Source organism: Phyllobates terribilis, unplaced genomic scaffold (assembly GCF_046119375.1).
Source record: "Phyllobates terribilis strain yellow unplaced genomic scaffold, ASM4611937v1 Scaffold_119__1_contigs__length_5224398, whole genome shotgun sequence".
In the NCBI taxonomy this organism is placed as follows: Eukaryota; Metazoa; Chordata; class Amphibia; order Anura; family Dendrobatidae; genus Phyllobates; species Phyllobates terribilis.
The window spans coordinates 4,274,859-4,299,836 of NW_027362879.1; the positions used below are offsets into that span (position 1 = coordinate 4,274,859).

General features: G+C 48.3%; 1 protein-coding gene across 2 annotated transcripts in view; it reads left to right on the plus strand.

Annotated features, from left to right (window-relative positions):
* LOC141201586 (uncharacterized) overlaps positions 1 to 15,417 on the plus strand; it is a 33,502-nt gene extending 18,085 nt beyond the window's left edge. Inside the window, exons 1-6 of one of the 2 annotated variants that reach the window (XM_073663579.1) lie at positions 2,518 to 8,943; positions 9,073 to 9,252; positions 9,336 to 9,459; positions 9,543 to 9,640; positions 9,837 to 9,927; positions 12,226 to 15,417. In XM_073663579.1, the coding sequence (XP_073519680.1) occupies positions 8,875 to 8,943; positions 9,073 to 9,252; positions 9,336 to 9,459; positions 9,543 to 9,640; positions 9,837 to 9,927; positions 12,226 to 14,090 (2,427 nt within the window). In that variant the 5' untranslated portion in view covers positions 2,518 to 8,874 and the 3' untranslated portion in view covers positions 14,091 to 15,417. Of the gene's footprint in view, positions 1 to 2,517; positions 8,944 to 9,072; positions 9,253 to 9,335; positions 9,460 to 9,542; positions 9,641 to 9,836; positions 9,928 to 12,225 lie in introns of those variants that run through there. The other variant, XM_073663580.1, reaches the window with a different exon arrangement.
* Positions 15,418 to 24,978: the final 9,561 nt, after the last annotated feature.

Genomic DNA, 24,978 nt, shown 5'->3' on the forward strand with positions numbered 1-24,978 from the left:
TTATGCCCCTTATGCAGTATGTATGATGCCCCCACAGTGTAATGCCCCCATTATGCCTCTTGTGCAGTATGTATGATGCCCCCACAGTGTAATGCCCCCATTATGCCCCTTATGCAGTATGTATGATGCCCCCCACAGTGTAATGCCCCCTTTTTGCCCCTTATGCAGTATGTATGATGCCCCCACACAGTGTAATGCCCCCATTATGCCCCTTATGCAGGATGTATGATGCCCCCACACAGTGTAATGCCCCCATTATGCCCCTTATGCAGTGTGTATGATGCCCCCGCACAGTGTAATGTACCCCCAGTACCACCTGAGGTCCTGCAGTTGGAATAATCCCTCTGGAGTTGGTTTTCCCTCTGCCTGCTCCCCTACATGTAGACCCTCGAGCATGTATACAGGCATGTAGGGGAGCAGGCCTTACTAGATATTGAGGCTTTGTACAGTAATATACCGCATGAGGATGGTATCAGAGGAGTAAGATATTTCTTGAAATCAAGGTCAATAGAGTGTAGCAGACATAATGACTTCATGGAGGATCTTCTAAAATTCACTCTTACTCATAACTTCTTTCTTTTTGACAGGAAGTACTTCCACCAGCTCAGGGGTACTGCGATGGGGAGCCTCTGTGCCCCCTCATATGCTAACTTATTCCTGAACTGGTGGGAGGAATCCACAATATTCAGGGATGATCATAAGTGATGGCATCCATATATTGGGGTATGGTACAAATATATTGATGACATTTTTATCATCTGGTCAGGGACGAGTGAACAATCGTTTGAATTTGTCAGGGAACTCAATATCAATAGAGTGGGCCTTAGATTTACATCTGAATTTAATTATAATAATAATTTTTATAGCGCCAACATATTCCACAGCACTTTACAATTTTAGGGGGGACTTATACAGACAATACAGACTTTACAAAATAAGCATAACTCAGATATTAAAAGGAGTGAGGGTCCTGCTCGCAAGCTTACAGTCTATAAGGAAATAGGGGAGACACAAAAGGTAAAATGTACATATATTGTATAATACAGACTTAGTATACTAAATAGGGTAAGTACATAACACTACATGAACTGATAGCCAGCCAGTATGTGTATAGTACAGACAGAGGCTATTCAGTGCATGGATGGTATAGTGGGGAAGGGCGTAGCCTTCCCTTGGTACTGAGATAGTTAAAGGAAGTGTTCCTGAAGTCAGACCTCTCTAACTGTGGTAGACCAAGCTAAGGGGGTTAGCTTTAGTGGTCCAGTTAGTAGAGTAGAGGGGGAACTTAGTGCCTGATCAAGCCTTGAGTAACATAGAGCTTGTTCCTGGCATAATTCCTTGTGGGCTGCAGTACCTGTAAACAGCCACAAGATGCCACTGTTCTGGGTGCAGATGTCAGGTTGAGTCTGCTAGCAGGGTTACAGACAGTGAGGAGTTAATGCTGTGTGATGACAGCTCACCGAGGGTGGGCACTTTAGGAAAATTCCTGCTTAAGTTTTCAGAAAGCAGGAGGAGTCACTCAGTAAGAGATAGTACGGTGAATCGTTCAGGCAGCCTGACTATAGTGGCTGCTAGGGTAGACGGGAGCTCCATACCCTCAGACAGTGGGATCACCAGTGTGCAAGTCTCCCTACACAAGAGCACGAGTCCTGTTAGCCGGCCGGAGAAACTCATCAAAGGTAGTGAGGACTCGGGGCACTTCTAGTCTGCAGGAAGCAGAGGAAGATAAATAGGACTCCAGGCTAAGACGTGGGGGAGAGATCAGATCCAGGTCACTGTCAGTGTTACAGAAGAGTCTCTTGGGCCAGAGATTAGAGTCACAGAGATGCTTCACTTAAAAAGGGAACCAGGGCTGAAGGAGTTACCAGCGCCTGTGAGAGAGATGATAACCTGTCGGGCCTTATCCATTATATCTGCCTGTAAATATTGTACATATTCCTCTTCCCCAAGTAAAGTCCAAGTTCTGGTTAAGAACCTTGTGTCCTCTGAATTTATTGCTGTCCTGGTCCCAGAAGAGAAATGCCTGGAGACAGCCGCGATTGGATGGCTTGAAGTAAGTGAAGAGCACCACATACACAGCCACACTTCAGAGGGAGGACACGTATTGTCTGTAGGGTGCCATAACGAGAGGGGGCTACAGCTCGCCCACGACTACCTCGCTGGGGCACCTTACATTTGGTGTAGTCGGCAGGATGCGAGCTCCTCGCATGAAGCGCCGACGCAGAACACTGAGGAGAAAGTGTTGGAAGGCATGCGGCCCAAGATGGCGGCCCGAGGCATGGATTCCAAGATGGTGACAATGGCGGTGAAGTCTGGGAGAAGAACCGCCTATCGTGGGAGTGGACGGCGCCGGAGAGCGCGAAAAGATGTCCAGCCCCTACGAGTTCCGGCCCGAAGAAGGAAGGGCCCAGCGGTGAAGATGCGTCCCAGGATGGGACGTCCAGTGAGGAAGAGGGGGCGGCGTAAAGTGGTGAAGTCCGGCCCCGTGAATATCAGCGCGCACAGAGAAGGGGTGCGGCTGAAGGCGGAGCTGCCGAGAGTGACGAGTGACGCGGCGGTCGCGTCAGAAGGCCGGCCCAGGAAGAGGCGGAGTTGGACGTGCAGGACGCACATCACCGGTAAGCGACTGGCGCCATTTTCTGTCTGGCACGCAAGGGGAAGGAGGTACGGCAGCGGACGTCCTGAGAGGATGGCAGCCCCAGAGCCTGACAACATGCGTGAGTCAAGCGGTGAGGAGGAACTCCTGGAGATTACCACCCCAGGGGCCACGGCTGGGAGCCATTTGCCGGCGGGCGCTGCCCGCGAACCGTTGCCCTTACCCACAGTGGCTGTCCAGTGGGCCACTAGGCCTGATCCGGAGCTGGGCCTGCTAGTCCATGAGCTTTGCATGTGGTGCTGGAGTCGGATGCCGGAGGAAACGTCCCCCTCGGCTGAGGGAGGAGAACATCCGGTGGGGCCGGAGCAATAGCTGCAGCGGAGCTTGAGAAAGGTGAGCGGTCCATGCCCCAGCGGCCAGTCACGCCTGCAGGATCTGCCCCAGTAGCTTCTGCGGCAACAGAGGCCCCCAGGCCTTCAGGGGACAGTGCGGTAGGGAAGCCCCCTAAAAGAAAGGCCCCGCAGGAGAATTTGTGGTCGTTGGCCTTGGAGGCCATACACTCCCCCTCGGCAGAGCGGTACGCCGAGCCCGGGAGTCCGAAATGGGCTACCCGCGACCCCCCCGATGACCGCGCGAGCACAGTGGCGATGGACCGATACCTTCCTGAGAGGCTGGCTGGAGAGGTCCAATGCGGCAAGAAGGGAGTCAGTGGAGAAAGCTCAGACCCGGGGGCGGGTCATAGAATTTCACATCCGTGAGGGGTACGGGTTTCTGGAGGAGGAATGGACCGGGCACGAGGTGTTCGTGGCCCGCGAAGTGGTAAAGCGGGACTATCTGCCCGACCGTCTCCACAACCTGCACGTGGGGGACATCGTGCACTTTGTAAAATGTGAGTGCCACAAAGGGTGGTATGCGGCTGCACTCACCCGTCCATATAAGTGGGAGGACATCCTGGAGAAGGACAGGCAGGTCCTCCAGCGAAGAGCTGAGAGGGAGGCTCGGCAGCATCGGGCTAGGGAAGCCCCTGGAGGATTCTTGCCCCCTCCCAAGGCTGGCGTCCCGCAGGAGGAAGAACCTAAAAACCAGCAGCGGGGAGATGTTGTCGGTAAGGAAGAGGAAGACTTCCTGAGCTGCAGCAGGGCCGACTCTCCCAGTGAGGCGCCTGATGTCGGCTCAGCAGCCAAACACCCAGGAGGGGCTGGAGCAGTGGAGCAGGGAGCTGCTAGAGAAACCCAGGCTGGCGCTAGTAATGAGGTGCATCATTTCATCGTGACCAGTTACGGCCCTACCCAAGTCGACTGTGGCAGCGCTACGTCCTCGGACGAGGACCCCGGGCCTAGCAGGTACCCCGACCAGCCGTGGAAGTGGAGGAGGCCACCTTCGTCCGCAGCATGGGTCGCCTTCATGATGGAACGGAAGGAGGCCCGGAAGAAGTGAGATAGTTGGCTGAAAGGTCCGTTGACCTTCTACTTCTTCCTCTACTAGGATTCATCGGTTGTGATCCTGTTGTTGGGACTGTTTCCCAATGGGGGCGGAGTGCCCCATGTTAAGTTGGAGAGAAAAATGGAGGACTGTTCCCCTACCTCCCAGGCCAGGAAGGCCTTAAGCAGCACCAAAAGTTGTGTGCCAAGAGAGCTGCTCCTTTTGTTTTTACTTTTATTTTTATTTTTGTTGCGCTTGTTGCGCCTTTTTCTGCTGAAATTTACAATGCTGAGGCACACCTTGAGGATGGATATCCTCCAAATCTAAGAGACTTGCGGCCTAGCGGGAAGAACCGGTGACCCCCGCTAGAGCCAAGAAGAAAGAGACTCACAGGGTGTTACCTGTGACTGTGTGCCTCAGAATGCAGCCCTCGAAGGAGATTGGGGGCTATTGAGGTGTTGGCCTGTCTTAAAAATATGGACATGGACACTGCGTTTCCAGGGTCCTTACCAAGAAGGACCGGTACCTCTGAAAAGTTGATAATGGACTGTCCTGAATTGCTGTCCCTGGGCCCTTAACCGAGAAGGGCCGGTCTCCCATCCAAGAAGATGACCTCAGGACCAGTCGTTTACTAAAATGGTTTAGTAAAATTTAGTAATGTGATATAATGTCATAGCTGCTGATTTGTGTTTATTGTTTACTGTGGTCAGGGACACCAACATTAAAGTGTCAGGGAATGTAATAGTGGGGAAGGGCGTAGCCTTCCCTTGGTACTGAGATAGTTAAAGGAAGTGTTCCTGAAGTCAGACCTCTCTAACTGTGGTAGACCAAGCTAAGGGGGTTAGCTTTAGTGGTCCAGTTAGTAGAGTAGAGGGAGAACTTAGTGCCTGATCAAGCCTTGAGTAACATAGAGCTTGTTCCTGGCATAATTCCTTGTGGGCTGCAGTACCTGTAAACAGCCACAAGATGCCACTGTTCTGGGTGCAGATGTCAGGTTGAGTGGTCCAGTTAGTAGAGTAGAGGGGGAACTTAGTGCCTGATCAAGCCTTGAGTAACATAGAGCTTGTTCCTGGCATAATTCCTTGTGGGCTGCAGTACCTGTAAACAGCCACAAGATGCCACTGTTCTGGGTGCAGATGTCAGGTTGAGTCTGCTAGCAGGGTTACAGACAGTGAGGAGTTAATGCTGTGTGATGACAGCTCACCGAGGGTGGGCACTTTAGGAAAATTCCTGCTTAAGTTTTCAGAAAGCAGGAGGAGTCACTCAGTAAGAGATAGTACGGTGAATCGTTCGGGCAGCCTGACTATAGTGGCTGCTAGGGTAGACGGGAGCTCCATACCCTCAGACAGTGGGATCACCAGTGTGCAAGTCTCCCTACACAAGAGCACGAGTCCTGTTAGCCGGCCGGAGAAACTCATCAAAGGTAGTGAGGACCCGGGGCACTTCTAGTCTGCAGGAAGCAGAGGAAGATAAATAGGACTCCAGGCTAAGACGTGGGGGAGAGATCGGAGCCAGGTCACTGTCAGTATTACAGAAGAGTCTCTTGGGCCAGAGATTAGAGTCACAGAGATGCTTCACTTAAAGAGGGAACCAGGGCTGAAGGAGTTACCAGCGCCTGTGAGAGAGATGATAACCTGTCGGGCCTTATCCATTATATCTGCCTGTAAATATTGTACATATTCCTCTTCCCCAAGTAAAGTCCAAGTTCTGGTTAAGAACCTCGTGTCCTCTGAATTTATTGCTGCCCTGGTCCCAGAAGAGAAATGCCTGGAGACAGCCGCGATTGGATGGCTTGAAGTAAGTGAAGAGCACCACATACACAGCCACACTTCAGAGGGAGGACACGTATTGTCTGTAGGGTGCCATAGCGAGAGGGGGCTACAGCTCGCCCACGACTACCTCGCTGGGGCACCTTACACGTGATTTTGAAGAAAATTTTAATATGGGCCAAAACTGGGACAGTTAGATAAGTATGTTGAGGTGATAGGCCAGTCTAAAAAATGTTTTTTTACGGCACGCTTAAAACTGTGGGTATTGGGAATTAATCAAATTGTCCTGGGTAGTGCATTCCAAAGAATTTGTGCAGCGTGCGAGAACTCTTGGAGACGGGAGTGGGAGATTCGGATTATGGAGGATTTTAGCTTTAAGTCATTAGCAGAACAGAGGGCACTGGTAGGGTGGTAGACTGAGACGAGGGAGGAGATGTAGAGTGGTGCTGAATCGTGGATAGCTTTGTGGGTAAGAGCAATAAGTTTATATTGAACTCTGTATTGGATGAGCAATCAGTGCAATGACTAGCACAGGGAAGAGACATCGTTGTATCGGTAGATGAGGAATATGACCCTGACAGCTGTGTTCAGGACGGATTGGAGAGGGGAAAGTTTAGAAAGAGGGAGACCGATAAGTAAAGAGTTGCAATAGTCCAGACGAGAATGAATAAGAGCTACAGTAAGAGTTTTTACCGAGTCAAAGGTAAGAAAAGTTCTGATCTAGAGATGTTTTTGAGGTGTAGAAGACACGAGCGAGCAAGTGATTTGATGTGAGGAGTGAAGGAAAGATCTGAATCAAGTATGACCTCAAGACAGCGGGCATGTTGCTGGCGAGTAATGATGGAGCCACAAACAGAAATGGCAATATCGGGCACAGGTAGGTTAGTGGAGGGAGGAAATACGAGTAGTTCAGTTTTTGACAGATTGAATTTTAGATAGAGGGAGGGCATAGTGTTAGAGACAGCGGAAAGACAATTACTGGTATTTTGTAATAATGCAGGAGTGATGTCCGGAGAAGAGGTGTATAATTAGGTGTCATCAGCATAGAGATGGTACTGAAAACCGAATCTGCTGATTGTTTGTCCAATAGAAGCGGTATATAAGTAGAAAAGAAGGGCGTCTAGGACTGATCCTTGAGGAACCCCGACAATAAGGGGAAGGGGAGAAGAAGAGAAGCCAACAAAAGACACTGTGAAGGAGCGGTCAGAGAGGTAGATCCACAGTTTCGAATGCTGCAGAGAGATCCAGGAGAATCAGCAGGGAGTAGTGACCATTAGATTTGGCTGTTAGTTGATCATTAGAAACTTTAGTGAGTGCAGTTTCAGTAGAATGTTAGTTATCTGAGAGATAGCATATTAGACAGGAGTGGACCACTCGTTCCAGGAGTTTAGAGATAAAGGGAAGATTGGAAACAGGTCTGTAGTTAGCAGCACAGTTCTGGTCGAGGGATGTTTTTTTAAGTATTGGATGTATGCTGGCGAGTTTAAAAAAGGAGGGAAAAATAATAGATGAGAGGTAGAGGTTTAATATTTTAGTTAGGTGAGTAGTGACAGCTGGAGAAAGGGACTGAAGGAGATGTGAGGGAATAGGGTCACTGGTGCAGGTGGTAGAGCGAGAGGAAGAAAGGAGCCTTTTCACTTCTTCCGTGACTGGTTTGAAGTCAGAAAATGAGCAAGATGCAGTGTAGGAGGGAGGAGTATGCATAACATTTGGGAATTGAGAGAAAATTTCCTATCGGATATGGTCAATTTTTTCTTTTAAATAATTGGCCAGATCGTCAGTGCTGAGGTTGATGGTTGGGGCCTGTGCTGTTTGATTAAGGAGGGAGTGAAAAGTGTCAAACAGGTGCTTAGGATTATTGGACCATGAGATGATGAGGTTGTTAAAGTAGGTTTGTTTGGAGAAGTGAAGGGCGGAGTTATAGGTTTTAAGCATAAATTTATAATGGAGGAAATCTTCGGCCAGATTAGATTTTGTCCACAGCCGTTCGGCACACCTGGCGCACCACTGGAGAAAACGTGTTTGCAGCGTGTTCCAGGGTTGTCGCCGTCTGTGCCAAGTTGTTCTCTGTGTAGGAGGTGCGGCTTCATCCAGGGCGCATTGCAATGTTTTGTTATAATGCTTCAGTGCAAAGTCAGGGCATGAGAGGGAGGAGATTGGGGCCAATGATCATTGCAACGTTTTCATAAATTTCTGGGTGTTAATGGCATGTATATTTCTATAAGTGTGGAAAGTGGGGGTGTCTTGAGCAGGGTGACAGTTCTTGACAGAATGAAAGAAGGTTGTGATCAGAGAGCGGAAGAGGAGATTTAGTAAAGTCATGTATTGAACAGAGCCGGGCGAAGATCAGGTCAAAGAATATTTCCATCTTTATGTGTAGGAGAATTAGTAAGCTGTGAAAGGCCGAAGAAGCAAATTAGCGATAAAAGATGAGCGGCAGATGGGGAGAGGGAATCGCCTATTGGGATGTTAAAGTCTCCCATGATGAGGGTGGGGATGTCATAGGATAGAAAGTTTGGAAGCAAAGTGATCCACAAACTGACGGGAGGGGCCCGGAGGGCGATACACAACCGCCACTGGCAGGGAGAAGGGCCGGTAGAGTCTGACTGTGTGGGCCTCAAAAGAAGGGAAGAAAAGTGAGGTTACTGGGGGGATAACCTGAAAAGTACATTTTGTTTAAAGGAGCAGACCAACACCAATTATTACCAGTTGCTTTTCCTGTATGTACTGATCAAGAAGGATTGCAATGGGACTCTAGGGACACTCATCTACCATAAACCTTCAAGGACTAATAAACTATTGAAGTGGGATAACCACCACCCCCATCCCCATAAAAGAGGAATACCCAAGGGCCAATTTTTACGGGTGAGAAGGTACTGCTCAAATGTCACAGATTTTAATATACAGGCAATAGACCTGAACACCAGATAAAGGGTGCTCGTGGTACATTTTGGATTCCGCATCATTGTTCGCAGAAAAATGGTCTTATCCATCAGCTTATCTTTTTCTCATTCAGATCTCTAAAATACCGGATCCTCTCAGTGAAGATTGTCTATATAAGAAAATTTTCCTGATTTATCCAGGAAAATGATGGACAAAATGGTGGAGAGGATATTACACCTCACCCTAGAGATCCTCTTCCGGCTTACTGGAGAGGTGAGAGATTCTGATGACGTCACATTACATCATTCTTATCTATGGGAATAACAGATGGACAGAACTGGAGAGGTGAGGACTCTGGAAATGTCTGTAGTGAGATTTATTAATGTGTCTCTCCATAACCAGGATTACACAGTAGTGAGGAAGACCTCTAGTGAGCGCTGTCAGGACCCTGTGTCTGAGGGATGGGGAAGACCCCTGAGCCCAATCACAGGGCCTCCACCTCACCCCCTGATACATGAGGACTTCAATGACCAGAAGATCCTAGAACTCGCCTACAAGATGATTGAGCTGCTGACTGGAGAGGTGACACTGCTGGGAATCATGGGACTTTATACAGTAACGCTATGGAGTGATTGGGTGCATGACGGTATCATTATATGTGTCAGGTTCCTATAAGGTGTCAGGATGTCGCCATCTATTTCTCAATGGAGGAGTGGGAGTATTTAGAAGGACACAAAGATCTGTACAAGGACGTCATGATGGAGGTTCCCCAGCCCCTCACATCACCAGGTATTAGATAGGACTGAATACACACGGCCTATAATTATCTATATGTAAAGAATAAATTCAGTCCTTGTATGTGTTTCCTCCAGATCTATCCAGTAAGAGGACAACACCAGAGAGATGTCCCCGTCCTCTTCTTCCACAGAACTGTAAACAAGAACATCCCAATGTTCCTCAGGATCATCAGGTAGATGGAGAGAAGGTGTCATGAGATTTCCCCTATGATGTGTAGACGGCTGTAAAGGTCATGTCTTCAGTTTTGTTTTATCCACCATCATTATGTTTTATATTTGTGTTATGAGAACGGTGGAGATGGCAGGATTAGAGCTGATCATAGATGGGACTTCTCCATCTGTCTTTGACTTTTATAATATTTGTTTCAGGGTGAAGATCTGACGCATATTAATACTACAGAGACATATGTGAGGGGTGATGAGCGGTGTAAAGAGGAGATTCCTACATATGACTACCCAGGTGAGTAGTAACCACTAAATGCAGAGAAGTCACAGATTCTTCTCAGTCACCGGCTGTGGCTGCTTTATCGGTGGTGTGGTCCGGCCGTATCACAATCGTGTGATCACCATTTTGCCGCTAGACCACAACATTCTCCTCCGTCCGAAAATATTCAGATTACTTTGTGTAATTGTGAAAGCCCTTTTCTGTAGAACTTACAACCTGGAGGATCCACTTACCCCCTGGGATTAGGAGACACTGACCGTTACATGCCCAGGTCTGTAAACTACAAAGCCAAATGACCGCATACGTAGAATGTGCTGACAAGTTAGAAAATCACTTGAAGAAAAATATAATGATGGATCTGTAAGAGAAAGCGGAGGGTAATGATGCTGTTGGCTTCCTAGGACCCTGATATCTTATTGGATGAATCTACCTTCTCTCCCTTCTGTGCTGCTGAATGTCCTCATATGGTTCCTACAAGACCAGGTCCCGTCTTTCTGGCCAAACTTCACTTTTATGATCGACAACATTAAATGTGCAGTGAGGGCCAAGTGTGAATTTCTGTACAATAACAACAGAGTTTCCCTTTATCCTGACTGTTCAATTTCTTTTAAAACCAACTAACTTCAAACAGGATTGCAATAAACTATACAGAAAACATTACACCTGTGCCATGATATATCTCTAAGCTGTGCGTGGCTGATGGCTGTAATATACATTTATTCCCGCCTGCAGGAGATGTGTTGGCTCGAGCCCTGGTGTCATGGATTCACTCCACGTCATAAATAGTATTGAGCGAATTTGTTCGGCATTTCAAATTCAGGTTTGTGTTCGGGGTTCCGGCTTGTTCGCGCCAAATGGTCAACCATAAATGAGTGCAACTCCAGTTTAGTGTTGGATTTCTCCCTTCATACATATGTTGTTGTTGGGGATGTTACATGTTTATATATTCTTTTTTTTTTTTTTTAATTCCCTCTCTATGATAGTTTCATTGTGGTTGGATCGGCCGGCCTCACTTATGCGACTCTGTAACTCCCTGGTAGTCTTTCAAAAAGAAGATCTCCATTGTCTCTTCCACATGCCAGAGATCTAAATCTAAGACACCTCAGCTCTGCACTATTATAAAAAGTTCACTTTAAATGTCTAATATTTCTTCTCATCTGACAAAATATTGTCCCTTACGATAGTTTAGATTCCCAAGAGCCCCCGAGCCCCATACTCCAATTACCCCAGAGAGGTTTCACCACTAGTTACTCATTTATTACTGATGGAGACTGTTGAGTTTGATCATTTCAGTAGATGTTTTATTGTCTGTAGTCACAGTTTTTGACTTCAGTAATCCTCTGATTTAACCCCTTCCTGCAGCCAGTTTTATGTTCCTAATCAGGCTCCATTTTTCAAATCTGACGTGTGTCACTTTATGTGGTGATAATTTTGGAATACTTCACAAAGGATAATAGGAAACAAATGGACCTTATAAATTATTTTCCAACTTATTTTGAATCTGACAATACCCTATATACGGTTGTACACTACTGTTTGGGCACATGGCAGGCTAAGAAGGGAAGGAGCGCCATTTAGCTATGAGGAATGCTCAAAAGATGGCCACCAGGAACAGGCTTGTCACTATCTACCCTGTTTACAGATTTCTCAAATTACTTTGCTCATCATCCTTTAACCCATCTACATGGATCTGAACCTACACAGAGACCCCTAGGCTTGGGCCACGGTGTTACCTGCTGTTCTGTGGAGTGAGATGGGAAGAAGAATAGTCAGGTAGCCGAGTCAGAAAATGGCAGAGAAAATGCAAAATCAGAAGACACAAGAGTAGTCAGTAAACGGGCCGAGGTCACAACAGGAACCAAATACACAAGCCGGGAGCTGAGCACAGAGGACTGAACCAGAGGAGAACAAGGCTGTATCTGGCAGCTTCCGGCAATATGCTTCCAGCTTTAGTAGGGTGCGGTGCTTTCCAAATTGCTTAAGCAGGGAGCAGATTACTCCAGCTGGACAGAACACACACCCATACTGCTAGACTGGATGGTACTACTGGTCCCAGCAACCCTAATCTTAGTGACTGGACAGAACCTGCGCCTTTAACTCCATATTTGGGAGGCAGAATGAACAAACAGTTGAACACCACGCTCCACTGGTTCATCCTATGAGATTTTCTATTATATAGTCATTGTCCTGGTGAATAAGTGAATTTTTTAATATAACTTGCCTTTTTTACAGACAATTTAAGTAGAAATGTTCAAAAATATAAAATTGAAGGATTTTTTATTAAAAAATAATAATTGTTTTTATTCTTGGCAGATGACTGCACCAGGAGATCAGAGGAACAGCTGACATCTTCAATTTTTAAATCAGATGATCTTGAGATCCCACAGGATACAATTGAAGTGAATGCCATTACTCCAGATTTACCATCATCCCTTCACAGCAAAGATCTGTCATCTGATCATTTGAAACAGGTCTCGTCTTCTGATTCATTACCGACTACTAAGGAAAATCAAAGTCAGAAAATAAGCATTAAAAAACAAACTGCTCCTAATGCAAAGAAGACATTTTCACATTCAGAATATAGAAATAGTTTTCCTCTTAAAAAGTCTTTTCTTAAACATCAAAAAATTCACACAGCGAAGAATAGATTTTCTTGCTCCAAGTGTGGGAGATGTTTTAATCAGAAATCAAGTCTTGTTAGGCACCGGAGAACTCACACAGGAGAGAAGCCATTTTCCTGTTCAGAATGTGGAAAATGTTTTATAGAGAAATCAACTCTTATCAAACATCAGAGAACTCACACAGGAGAGAAGCCATTTTCCTGTTCAGAATGTGGAAAATGTTTTACAGAGAAATCAACTCTTATCAAACATCAGAGAACTCACACAGGAGAGAAGCCATTTTCCTGTTCAGAATGTGGAAAATGTTTTACAGAGAAATCAACTCTTATCAAACATCAGAGAACTCACACAGGAGAGAAGCCATTTTCATGTTCAGAATGTGGAAAATGTTTTAACCAGAAATCTAGTTTTCTAAAGCACCAGAGAACCCACACAGTGGAGAAGCCTTTTCCATGTTCAGAGTGTGGGAAATGTTTTGTACAGAAATCAAATCTTTTCAAACATCATAGAACTCACACAGGGGACAAGCCTTTTCCATGTTCAGAATGTGGAAAATGTTTTACAGAGAAATCAACTCTTATCAGCCATCAGAGAACTCACACAGGAGAGAAGCCATTTTCATGTTCAGAATGTGGGAAATGTTTTGCAAAGAAATCAAATCTTATCAAACATCAGAGAACTCACACAGGGGAGAAGCCTTTTCCATGTTCAGAATGTGGGAAATGTTTTACAGAGAAATCTACTCTTATCAAACATCAGAGAACTCACACAGGGGAGAAGCCTTTTCCATGTTCAGAATGTGGAAAATGTTTTATCCAGAAATCTGATTTTGATAAGCACCAGAGAACCCACACAGTGGAGAAGCCTTTTTCCTGTTCATATTGTGGAAAATGTTTTTTACAGAAATCATATCTTAATATACATCAGACAACTCACACAGAGGAGAAGCCATTTTCATGTCCAGAATGTGGGAAATGTTTTGCAAATAAATCATATCTTTTCAAACATCAGAGAACTCACACAGGGAAGAAGCCTTTTCCATGTTCAGAATGTGGAAAATGTTTTACAGAGAAATCAACTCTTATCAACCATCAGAGAACTCACACAGGAGAGAAGCCATTTTCATGTTCAGAATGTGGGAAATATTTTACAGCAAAATCTAATCTTATCAAACATCACAAAACTCACACAGGGGAGAAGCCTTTTTCATGTTCAGAATGTGGGAAATGTTTTACAGAGAAATCAACTCTTACCAAACATCTGAGAACTCACACAGGGGAGAAGCCTTTTCCATGTTCAGAATATGGAAAATGTTTTAACCAGAAATCTGATTTTGATAAGCACCAGAGAACCCACACAGGGGTGAAGCCTTTTTCATGTTCAGATTGTGGGAAATGTTTTGTACAGGAATCACATCTTAACAAACATCAGAGAATTCACACAGGGGAGAAGCCTATTTCATGTTCAAAATGTGGGAAATGTTTTAACCAGAAAGCGCATTTTGATAACCACCGGAGAACCCACACTGGGGAGAATGCCGCAACTACACCCAACTAGTCTCTGTACAGACAAGAAAGGCCCAAGCTGCACAACTAAAAACACCACCATAGACCTAACTCCCTAATACGTCGTTGAGGAGTTTGTCATACCTCCTGAGGAACCAGAGGGGAGGCTGCAACACGCTGTCAACAAGGGGAAAGGAAAGTATGAAGTAATATACGAAAAACCTGAATGACCAACAAAAACACATTCATATAGAGCAAAGAAGGCAAGCTAAGGAGAACCAAACATAAACGGAACGAGTATAATCTCCCAGAAACCTAACATTGTTAGAATGAAAAGGTACTGGGAGGGAAAGCAAACTGACCGGGAGGATAGTTTCACCTTTGTGGTGAAACTTATACAATTCATCCTCACCAACTGTAAATGTAAACCTGTCCGTTTATAATGACCATGGACAAGATAAAGATTCCTAACTCACATCAGGACCACAAGATCCCAGGTACTTTCAGCTGCATCACAACTAATCAAGTGTACTTAATTATATGTACCAAATGTCCAACTGGGGGTCTGTATGTAGGGGAGATGGGGCAAAAACTTAGAACAAGGATGAATTCTCATCGCCACACAATAAAAGAAAAAAGATTAGATCTACTTGTGGCCAAACGTTTTTACGGCCACAACTGCTTGTCCCTTTCCAAAACTGATAGTTCTGCTTCACGTCACTTGTCTTATCTATTGCATTATTCCTGTGCCCTATTATGTATAAATATGTGACTCTTCAGATTTTGTGTTATACTTTGTCTGATGAAGAGACCTGAGTAGTCTCGAAAGCTTACTGACTAATAGCTAATTGAAAAGATGGTATCAACCACTAAGGACTCTCAAATTTTAATATTTTTCTCCATACATACATTTTAAGATCTCTCCACAGGTGTTCAATGGGATTTAGATCCAGACTCATTGCTGGTCAGAACTCTCCAGCACTTTGTTTCCATCCATTTTCTGAGTGCTTCTTGACGTATGGTTGGGGTCATTGTCCTGCTGGATGACCCATGACCTAGGACGCAAACCCAGCTTTCTGACACTAGGCACTACATTGTGACCCAAAATCCTTTGCTAATCTTCAGATTTCATGATGCCTTGCACACAGTCAGAGGCAGCAAAACACCTTTGAACCTCCACCATATTTGACTGTATGGGTTGTAAATTTATTGATTATGCAGTTCTTTTCTCCTTTTTCTGTTTTCTCCATGCTTAGTGTGGCCCACATATGCACACAATGCAAAGATTGAATCCATTTCTCCCATTTTTATCTGGTTTTAGTTGTGATTTTCATATTGCCCACACCTGTTACTTGCCACAATTGCGTTTGAACAAGCTTCACATGCTTGAAATAAAGTTGCTTACCCACAATTTTGGCATGGTGCTAACAATTTTGTCCGGCCTATTTTGTGTGAAATAATGTTCAATTTGCCATTTTTTCTCTGTTTTCTTGTATTGTTCCAATACATGCAAAGGAAATAAACGTGTATAGCAAAAAGTGTAATTTCAATAATTTTCTGGGAGAATTACTTCATTTTCTGGAACAATTTCAAGGGAGCCAGCACCTTGACCATGACTTGTTTTTGTTGCCTTTTTAATTTGTTGCAGCATATCATCCTCTACGTGTTCAGCTATATTAGGAGGCTTGTAGCAAAGTCCAATTAGTAGCTTTCCATTATTGCCATTTCCATGTACATTTACCCAAACTGACTCTCTACATCAGAGATATAAAACTCAAAACATGTAGAGGGCCAAAATGAAAAACTTTGACAAAGTCGTGTACCAACCAGTATACAGTATAATGGGCCCCACATAGTCCTCCATACAGAATAATGGGCCCCACATAGTCCTCCATACATAAGAAACAAGAGGAAAAAACTTCAAGTCAGAGTCCCATATAATACTGAAAAAATGACAAAATTTTATTAATTATAATTTATACAGGAAAAAAATATGAATTGCAGAAACAGAGACAGTTAATAGTAAAACAATGGAGGAGCACTAAAGAGGAGCATGAGACAAATTAACATGATTCTTTTCTGATGTAAATACATAATTGGGCTGCCAAAAAAATAAGAATATATTGTTAAAATTCACTGAAGCATTCAGTAAAAGTGCAGGTGCTTATGAGGCAGGTCAGAAGTAGTTGCTATATAAAAGGTTAGTCATACCGCTGTCTATATATAGGTACTAATATAAATAGCTCATACCGGGGGTAGCAGATCTTTATTAGTGGTATCATTGCCCTGACCCCTTAGGCTACAGAGTAAAAAGTATATCCTAATACATATTAAAGACTAGAAAATGCACCTAAGTAGGAAAAAAGATTAAAGACCGGCACCAAAAAGAGTGTAGCATGAATCCTATAGTATACTTACAGCCACAGTAGATGTGAACACAGTCCTCAATGGCGCTCACCCTGATGCGCGTTTCAGCACGGCTGCCTTCATCAGGAGGTGGCGTCAATGAAGGTGGGTAGGGTTTAGAAACCCTTGAGCCAATAGAAAAGGGGGTGTGTAGTCTCTCCGCCAATGGGTGTGGGGAGGGAGTGACATGACACATGGCAATCACCGCCGCATCCACGGCAACATCATCCATGACGCCGCAAGAACGTGGGGAACCACGTGACCGCGCATCATGGAGCAGATATTGATACGGCCAGTGAGGACACCATAGAGAACAGTGAAGCCATGCGTACTGCCCAGTCCACAGACATATATAGTCAAATACAAGCGGAGAGAAAAGGAAACTAGCATAATGGGGTAAACTGTCAATAATAGCATAACCCTAATGTATTTGGGTGTGATGGTGCTTTGCTGGTAACACTGTTGGGGATTTATTCAAAATTGAAGGCATACTGAACCAGCATGGCTGCCACAGCATCTTGCAGCGGCATGCTATTCCATCTGGTTTGCGTTTAGTTGGACCATCATTTATTTTTGAACAGGACAATGACCCCAAACACACCTCCAGGCTGTGTAAGGGCTATTTGACCAAGAAGGAGAGTGATGGGGTGCTACTTCAGATGACCTGGCCTCCACAGTCACCAGACCTGAACCCAATCGAGATGGTTTGGGGTGAGCTGGACCGCAGAGTGAAGGCAAAAGGGCCAACAAGTGCGAAGCATCTCTGGGAACTCCTTCAAGATTGTTGGAAGACCATTTCCGGTGACTACCTCTTGAAGCTCATCAAGAGTGTGCAAAGCAGTCATCAAAGCAAAAGGTGGCTACTTTGAAGAACCTAGAATATAAGACATATTTTCAGTTGTTTCACACTTTTTTGTTAAGTATATAATTCCACATGTGTTAATTCATAGTTTTGATGCCTTCAGTGTGAATGTACAATTTCCATAGTCATGAAAATACAGAAAAATCTTTAAATGAGAAGGTGTGTCCAAACTTTTGGTCTGTACTATATATATATATATATATATATATATATGTATATATATATGTATATATATGGGGTATAGGCGATAGCCAATTATATATAAGTCAGAGAAGTTAGTTGGCAATGACAAAACAAAGTATATCTTTAAGAAAAGCTTGAAGTATAACATGATTATATGAGATCATAATATAAATGCATAATAAGATATAAGAAAATATCTCTCAAAATATCGATCTATAAATGCGAAAGATATACAATATTAACTGTTTGGATCAAAAATGTGCACACAGAAAAAAAGTTACAGATCTTGAGAGCCAAATAGTGCCGGCAATTATGTCCATGTTATCCAAGAGCAGAATGGAAGTCCTCAACGTCATTGACGGGTAGAAATGGAGATATCGCGTATACAAACATGCCAATCACCATGTAATGCCTTTATGAAAATTTGGTAGAAAAAGACGACAAACTCTCATAGGGGAATACTAAAGAAATAGGAAAAAGTTAAAATAAAAAAAAACTACCCAACCATATGAGATAAAAAGGTAAGACAAAATAGCTAAAACAATGTGGATATAGGTGATCAGAGAAATGGGGCATAACTAATATTTTCGTTCAAGCCCAATGGATGGAGTGCTTTTAAAGTCCAAATCCATCTGCTCTCTTTTTGGGCTAATAGTTGGCTCATTCTACTTTCCCTAATATTAGTGGTGATCATGTCAATACCCTGAACTTTAAGTTTAGATGCGTCACACTTATGGTGTATTCTAAAATGCTTGGGAATAGTTTTTAACGTAGAAATATCAGTTTCATTTACCGCCGCTTCAATACTTAGGACGTGTTCACGTATTCTTGTCTTAAGTTGTCTAGTTGTGAGCCTTACATAGACTTTAGGACACAGGCATGTCGCATAATAGACCACCGCTTTAGAGGTACAAGTTATCGGTTTGGTGATGTAATAGGTCCTACAGCCCTGGGAATCTGAGTTAGCATGTTTGACATTAGGACACGCCACACATCTACCACATGGTACACATCCATTTACTGGAGGTGGTCTTTTCAGAAAATTAGGGGGGTGGTAGGATAATAGTGGCTTCTCATAAGGTGATCACAGAGATTTTTTGCCTTTCTGAAAGTGATTTGCTGTCTCTCTGGTAGATATTTTGCCAATATGGGGTCAGCCATTAAGATGGGCCATGATTTGATAAGACAGTCACGTAATTCTGTTGCTTTAGAGTGGAATGTTGTAATGAACCTTAACTAGTGATGAGCGAGCATGCTCGCTACTGCTCAGTGCTCACCCGAGCATCTTACTGCTTGAGATGCTTGGCGCTTGCCGAGTATTTCCAGGGTTGCTCGGCGGGAGCTCGGGTCCCCTCACTGCATGTTTGGCGATCATTAGAGCACCAATCAACATGCAGGGATTGTCTGCCACACACTGTAATGCCGCAGCCATGTTGGTTGTGGCATTACAGTGATTCGCTGGCCGCACAGCGTCATCAGGTCTATATCAGACCTGGCGCCGCCATGCTAGGCAGGCAGGCAGGGTATATAGCAGACTACAGTGCACATAGCAAGAGGATCCATTCCAGTTCAGCCTGTTGCAGCTTCATTCAGGAAGTGGTGGAGGTGGAGCCTGCAGTGGGCTGTGTGCCGTGTGCTGTCTGGACTGAGTGCTGCTGTGGAGAGAGCTCCTGGGAAGGGAGGTTTTTTTTTCCATCTGGGACTTTTTGTCTGCCCCCTTCCCAGGAAAGAGGGCTCAGAGTGGGACTGGCCTCCGGGGCTGGGCCCCCGGCTCCCACCTCCCGGTCCAAGCTGGCGGGGGGTGGGAGAAACACCAAGCCGGCTAAGGCAACAAGATCTGGCCAAGACAGCAAGGGGTCCGGCATGAGGACCCGGAGGACCCCCGAGGCTATGACCGCGGCGGCTCCTCCCTCCGGAGGTGGGTCGAGTATGAGCGGAGGTGCTGCAGCGGTGCCCCCTGATTGGGGTACCAAGGCGTCGAGGGAGGCAACCGTCACCTATGCCTCCCGTATACATGCACACCTCTGCGAGTATGAGGACGCCACAAAGAAGCTGAGTTCCCTCTGGGGGGAGTTGAGGGTGGCTCAGGAGAGGTCCGTGAGGGCCTCTGGCAGTAAGAAGCCTGAGCTATCCGCCGCGGTCCGGAAGATCAAGCGGGCCATACAGGACCTGGAGGACCGCAGGAACACCATCATGGTGGGCAGCGGACCATTTAAGGAAAAGCTGCAGAATGATAGCCGGTTCAGAGCCATGACCGGTGGGGCTCTGGAGGGGTCGCAGGGCCCCGGCCAGGCGGTGGAGGAGGAGGAAGAAGAGGTATGCGTGGAGGAGGTCGCACCCTACCCACCGCCTGGTGGCCTGGTAAGTGATCTCCAGGCATCGTATAGCGGGATAGCCCCTGAGCAGATGGCTCTCCCGTCGGATTCTAGCCCTTCAGAGGGCAGCGGGAGCGAGGGGGAGGATGAGGAGGATGGGAGCAGTAGCAGTGAGGGGGGCTGCCTTATCATGCAGCAGATCCAGCAGATCGAGTCCCCGATACGTTTTGGTCAGCTTACGTTCGGGGATGAGATCTGCGAGGATGAGGCACCCGTGAGGGGGATGAAGAGAAAAGCAAAAAAAAAGAGAAAAACAACTGTTGCACACAAATTTGTGTATGTCCCCCTCTCTGGGGCCCCCCTGTCCCGTTGTGCGGCACCCGCTACCCACCCCGGCTTGGACTCTGTTGTGGGTCCACAGCGAGGGAGCGGGGAGAACATAGGCCATGGCACGCAGAGCGCTGCCTCTGTTTGTGGTAATGGAGGCAGTGGGTCCAAGGTGTCTGATATGGAGCATGGCACGGAGGGCGGCCCGACGGTGGGTGTGATCTATGGTGGTGCTCAGGCTGGATCCCCTGTAAAAGGGAGGTCTGGCCTGGCACCTGGTGCGCCTGCTGGCGTGCGGGGGGCGGCTTGTACATCTGCCGCTGCCTCCTGCTCTGCTGGCGGCGCACCGACAGCCGGGGCCGCATCTCCGGCGGCGTGTGCTGGGGTTTCTGGGTCCCTCACGCGCGGATCCACTAAATCTGGATCACTTTCAGGGACCCAGAGACCTGGTAAGGTGAAGGGCGCGGGGCCTGCCGCTCCGGCAGAGCCGGCTCATAAAGGAAAGGTGGGGCTTGCTCCCCTGGCAAAATCCGTGGCGAGGTCGGGGCCCCCTGCGCAGGGGCCCAGTAATGGGTCAGCGCGGGGGGCTCCACCGCCGCTGGGTGCCGAGGGGGAGTGGCCTAGCCTGGGGCCGACCGCCGGAGCTGGGGTGGCCAGGCTTTTTGTGGCAACGGGTGTGACGGTAGGGGGTGCTATGCCCCTGAGAGCTGGTGCCGCTGGTCCAGGGGCCCATGTGAGTAGACCCGGCTCCGGGTCGGCTTCGGGGGTCCCTGCGCGGCCGGCTTTGGGGTGTGTGGCCTCCCAGCTGTCCACGGCGCCAGTAGGAGTGGCCTCTGGGGCCCCCACCGTGCTGCCTGGTGTGGGGGGCGTGGCCTCCCTGTCATCCACGGCACCGGTGGGAGTGGCCTCTGGGGCTCCCACTGTGCTGCCTGGTGCGGGGGGCGTGGCCTCCCTGTCACCCACGGCACCGGTGGGAGTGGCCTTCGGGGCCCCCACCGTGCTGCCTGGTGTGGGGGGCGTGGCCTCCCTGTCATCCACGGCACCGGTGGGAGTGGCCTCTGGGGCCCCCACTGTGCTGCCTGGTGCGGGGGGCGTGGCCTCCCTGTCACCCACGGCACCAGTGGGAGTGGCCTCTGGGGCCCCCACTGTGCTGCCTGGTGCAGGGGGCGTGTCCTCACAGGTAAATCCCGCACAAATGGGCGTGGCTTCACCCGAAAATGGGCGGGGCTTAGCGCCGACAGCTGCTGGGAGCAGTAGTGCCACAGCTGTGTCTAAAAATGGAGGTGGTGCCTGCCTGCCGGTGTCCTCTGTGCCCACGGGCTTATCTGGGGCAGGGGCGCCGGCAAAAATAGCTGCAGCACCAGGCTCCCAAAACCCCCCGGCAGGGAAGGTGCTGCCAGCAGGTGGCAGCAGTAGTAATGCTGTTGAAAAACCTGCTGGTAGAAAGTGTGTGGAGAAGAAAAACAACTGTGACCCCAGTGTGCATGTGAGTGGGAGTGGGGCAAGTGGGGTGACTGTTGGTATGGATGTGTCTGTGGTGGAGGAAGCAAGTGCTGGTGTGTCTGTTGCTAGTGGGGGGGGTGGTGGTGGGGCTGGTCCATCTGCCCCCCCGGCTGCTGGTCCCCGGAGTTTTGCGGGGGTAGTAGCCGGGGCCTCGGGGTCTTCTCGGGGGGCTTCCTCACCTCTGGACCTCAGGGATGGTGACTTGCGACGCCGTTTCCTGGAGGCCCTCAAGAAGGGAGAACGGACGATCCAGGTAGAGGGAAGAGAGGTGGACCTGGCCTTTTGGCTAGATAGACATGGCCTGGCCGCCTTCCAAGATAAAAAGGAGGGGGAGACAGCGTGGTCCCTCCCGACAGCCGGGCAGGGGGTGGCCAGGAGGAATGTAGTTCGTCTTCGGTGGAGGGGCAGTGAAGCGTGCCCGCCAAGAGCAAGGGTCGTGGAGCTCCTCCTGAAGATGAACTTCAGGGCGACTGACATCTTTGCCCTGATCCATCCTTTTGGTACCCCCATCTTCGACATCAGTTTTGTTCGGCCGGAGGGCCTAGAGCTTTTTTTGGTCGAATTTTGAACTGGTGAAGGGGGAGCCCGGCTGGCGAGACTTTGCCGTGCAGGCGGTGTCTCGCCAAAATGGAGTAAAGAGAGTGACCGTTCTAACTAATAACGAGTCGCTCTCTGGGGTCGATATTATGACGTGGCTTTCCCGCTATGGGGAGGTCACGGACGTCCCAAAAAAGAACAGGGATGAGTTTGGCATCTGGTCAGGGGGCTGGACCTTCATGATGAGGTTGAAGGTCTCAGGCGGTACTGTCACCCACATCCCCTCCTCAGCATTCCTGGGGAGGGACAGGATCCTGATCTTCTACCAGGGGCAACCAAAAGTCTGCCACAGGTGTGGTGATCACCGCCACTTCAGCGCGGGCTGCAAGGTGCAGAAATGTGCCTTGTGTGGCGGGGTAGGTCATCTTGCCGCGGCCTGTGGTGACATTAGGTGTCACCTGTGTGGTGACCTAGGTCACCCGTACAGCCGCTGCCCCCGCTCCTTTTCTAACACCATCTCTGGTCAGGCGGGGGAGAGCCATGGGGGGGTCCCCAGTGGTGCATCCTCTGCTGGAGCCGGAGGTGGGGGCGGGAGAGGAGCTGAGGGGCCGGTGAAGGAAGGCGTGGCCAGTACATCTGCCCACCAGTGGCATCAGGTGAGGCGCCGTGGGGGTAGGGGGCAGGATAAGCCCCAGGCGACTGGGGTGATGTCTGTACCCTCCTCGGAAGCGGCAGCCGGTGCCCCTGAGGCCCTGGGGGAGGAGGCGGTGAGCGAGGAGATCAGGAGGATGGAGAGGGAGGAGGTGGCTGCTTCTGATGACTCCTCCCAGTATGAAAGTCTGGACGAGGAGGTGGTGGAGCAGCCTAAAACAAAAGGTGACAATAAGACCAGTAAGAGTCGGAGGAGGAACCGAAAAGGGGCAAAAACATCTAAGGCCCCCCCCCTGGCCACTAAGGTGCCTACGGAAGGGCTCACCGGCTCCCCTCTGATCCCCCTCTCCAACCGGTTCCATGCCCTCGATGACTCTGCTGTGTCGGAGGTCGGGGGTGAGGGACCGGCAGTAACATCTGAGGTGCCTTCAGGGAGCGGCGGGGTCCGTCCTCCGGAGGGCTCACTTTCCTCTGGGGGGGGGACTGCCCTGGGGTCCAGGGGTGAGGAACCCGGTAAGACTGGGAAGGTGGTGGCGGGTGCTATGGACACCTCGGTGTCACTAAAGAGGAGGGGAGAGTCTGGCTCCTCCTCTGAGGGTGAAAAAGGTAAATTGAGGGGTGCGGTTAAAAAGAAGGCCGTCTAACTCAATCACCCATGATGGCGGAACCTACCCCGTTGACTCTGGCGTCGATTAATGTCGCCAGTATAAAGTCAGATGCGGCCAGATTTATGGCCTTTGATTTTTTCAACCGAGTTGAGGCTGACATTTTATTTTTGCAGGAGACCAGACTAACGGACATGGGGGCCATTTACAAAGCAAGGAGGGAGTGGAGGTGCGGGCCCTCATACTGGTCTCTTGCGGCCGAGCCGTATAGCGGGATAGCGGTCCTTTTTAAGGCCGCTTCGGTGGAATGCAGACGGGTGATTGAGGTAGAAATGGGGAGGTGCTTGGTCCTTGACGTCTTCATGGGGGGACAGGAGCTCCGGCTCATTAACATCTATGGTCCACAGTCAGAGTGGGACCGTAAATGTCTCTTCCTGAAGATCAAGCCCTATCTTTTTACCAGCCGGCAGGTGGTCTTCGGTGGGGACTTTAATACTATAACTAGACCCCGTGATAGGGGAGGCCCCGGAGACCGAAGGCTGGCTTTTGATAGTAATACCCTTAACAGCATAGCAAGCGAAGCTCGCCTGGTGGATGTCCACATCCGGCACACCCCAGGTCACGGGGGTTTCACCTTTCATAGGGGTAGTTGTAGGTCTAGGATAGATAGGTTTTTTTTAAAGGAGGAAGCCGTCTCTTCTGCAGTGTTCGCTGTTGAGGTGGAATTCTCCGATCACTGTTTCATTTCCTTTTCTTTGAATGTTGCAGAGACTCCCCGGATAGGGAGAGGCCTATGGAAGCTGAATTCGTCCCTGTTGGAAGAAGCGGATGTGAGACAATCCTTTGAGGAATTTCTTCAGAGCCAGGTACCTCTCTTGGGTCTCTGTAGCAGTAAGTCTGAGTGGTGGGAGATCTTCAAAACAAGGGTTGCGGGGTTCTTCCGTCAGCTTTCGAGCCTCAGAGGCCTGAACAGGTACCGCCTGTATCGGGAGCTGGGGAGGAAACTCGAGCAGCTCGTCTCGACTGGAGGGGACCGTGAGGAAATCTCCAGGGTGAAGGCCTTGCTCAAGGGGTGCCAGTATGATAGGCACACATCCTTAGTTTTTGAGAGGGATTTCGGGAGGTACCGCTCGCCCGACCCCTACAGGAACTGCAGGATGTCAGTGAGTTGCAAGATGGTAGCAGGACTGATCGACAGTACGGGTTCCCTGAACAGATCCAAATCAGGGATCCTGGAGGTGGTCAGATCCTTCTACTCGCATCTCTTGGGAAGGAGGGATCCAGATCGGGATGAGATGTCGGCTTTCCTGGCTGAAACCATCCCTGAACCAGGGGATGACCCCTCTCTTCATGGTTTGGCAGAAGCAATCAGGGAAGAGGAAGTGAGACGGGCCATTGATGGGCTCCGGCCCAAAAAATCGCCCGGTCCGGATGGCTTAACATCCGAGTTTTACAGGACTTTTAGGGACTCTTTGGTCCCCCTCATGACTGAGGTTTTTAATGAATGTCTCTCCTCGGACATTCTTCCCGGTTCAATGAGGAAGTCCGCCC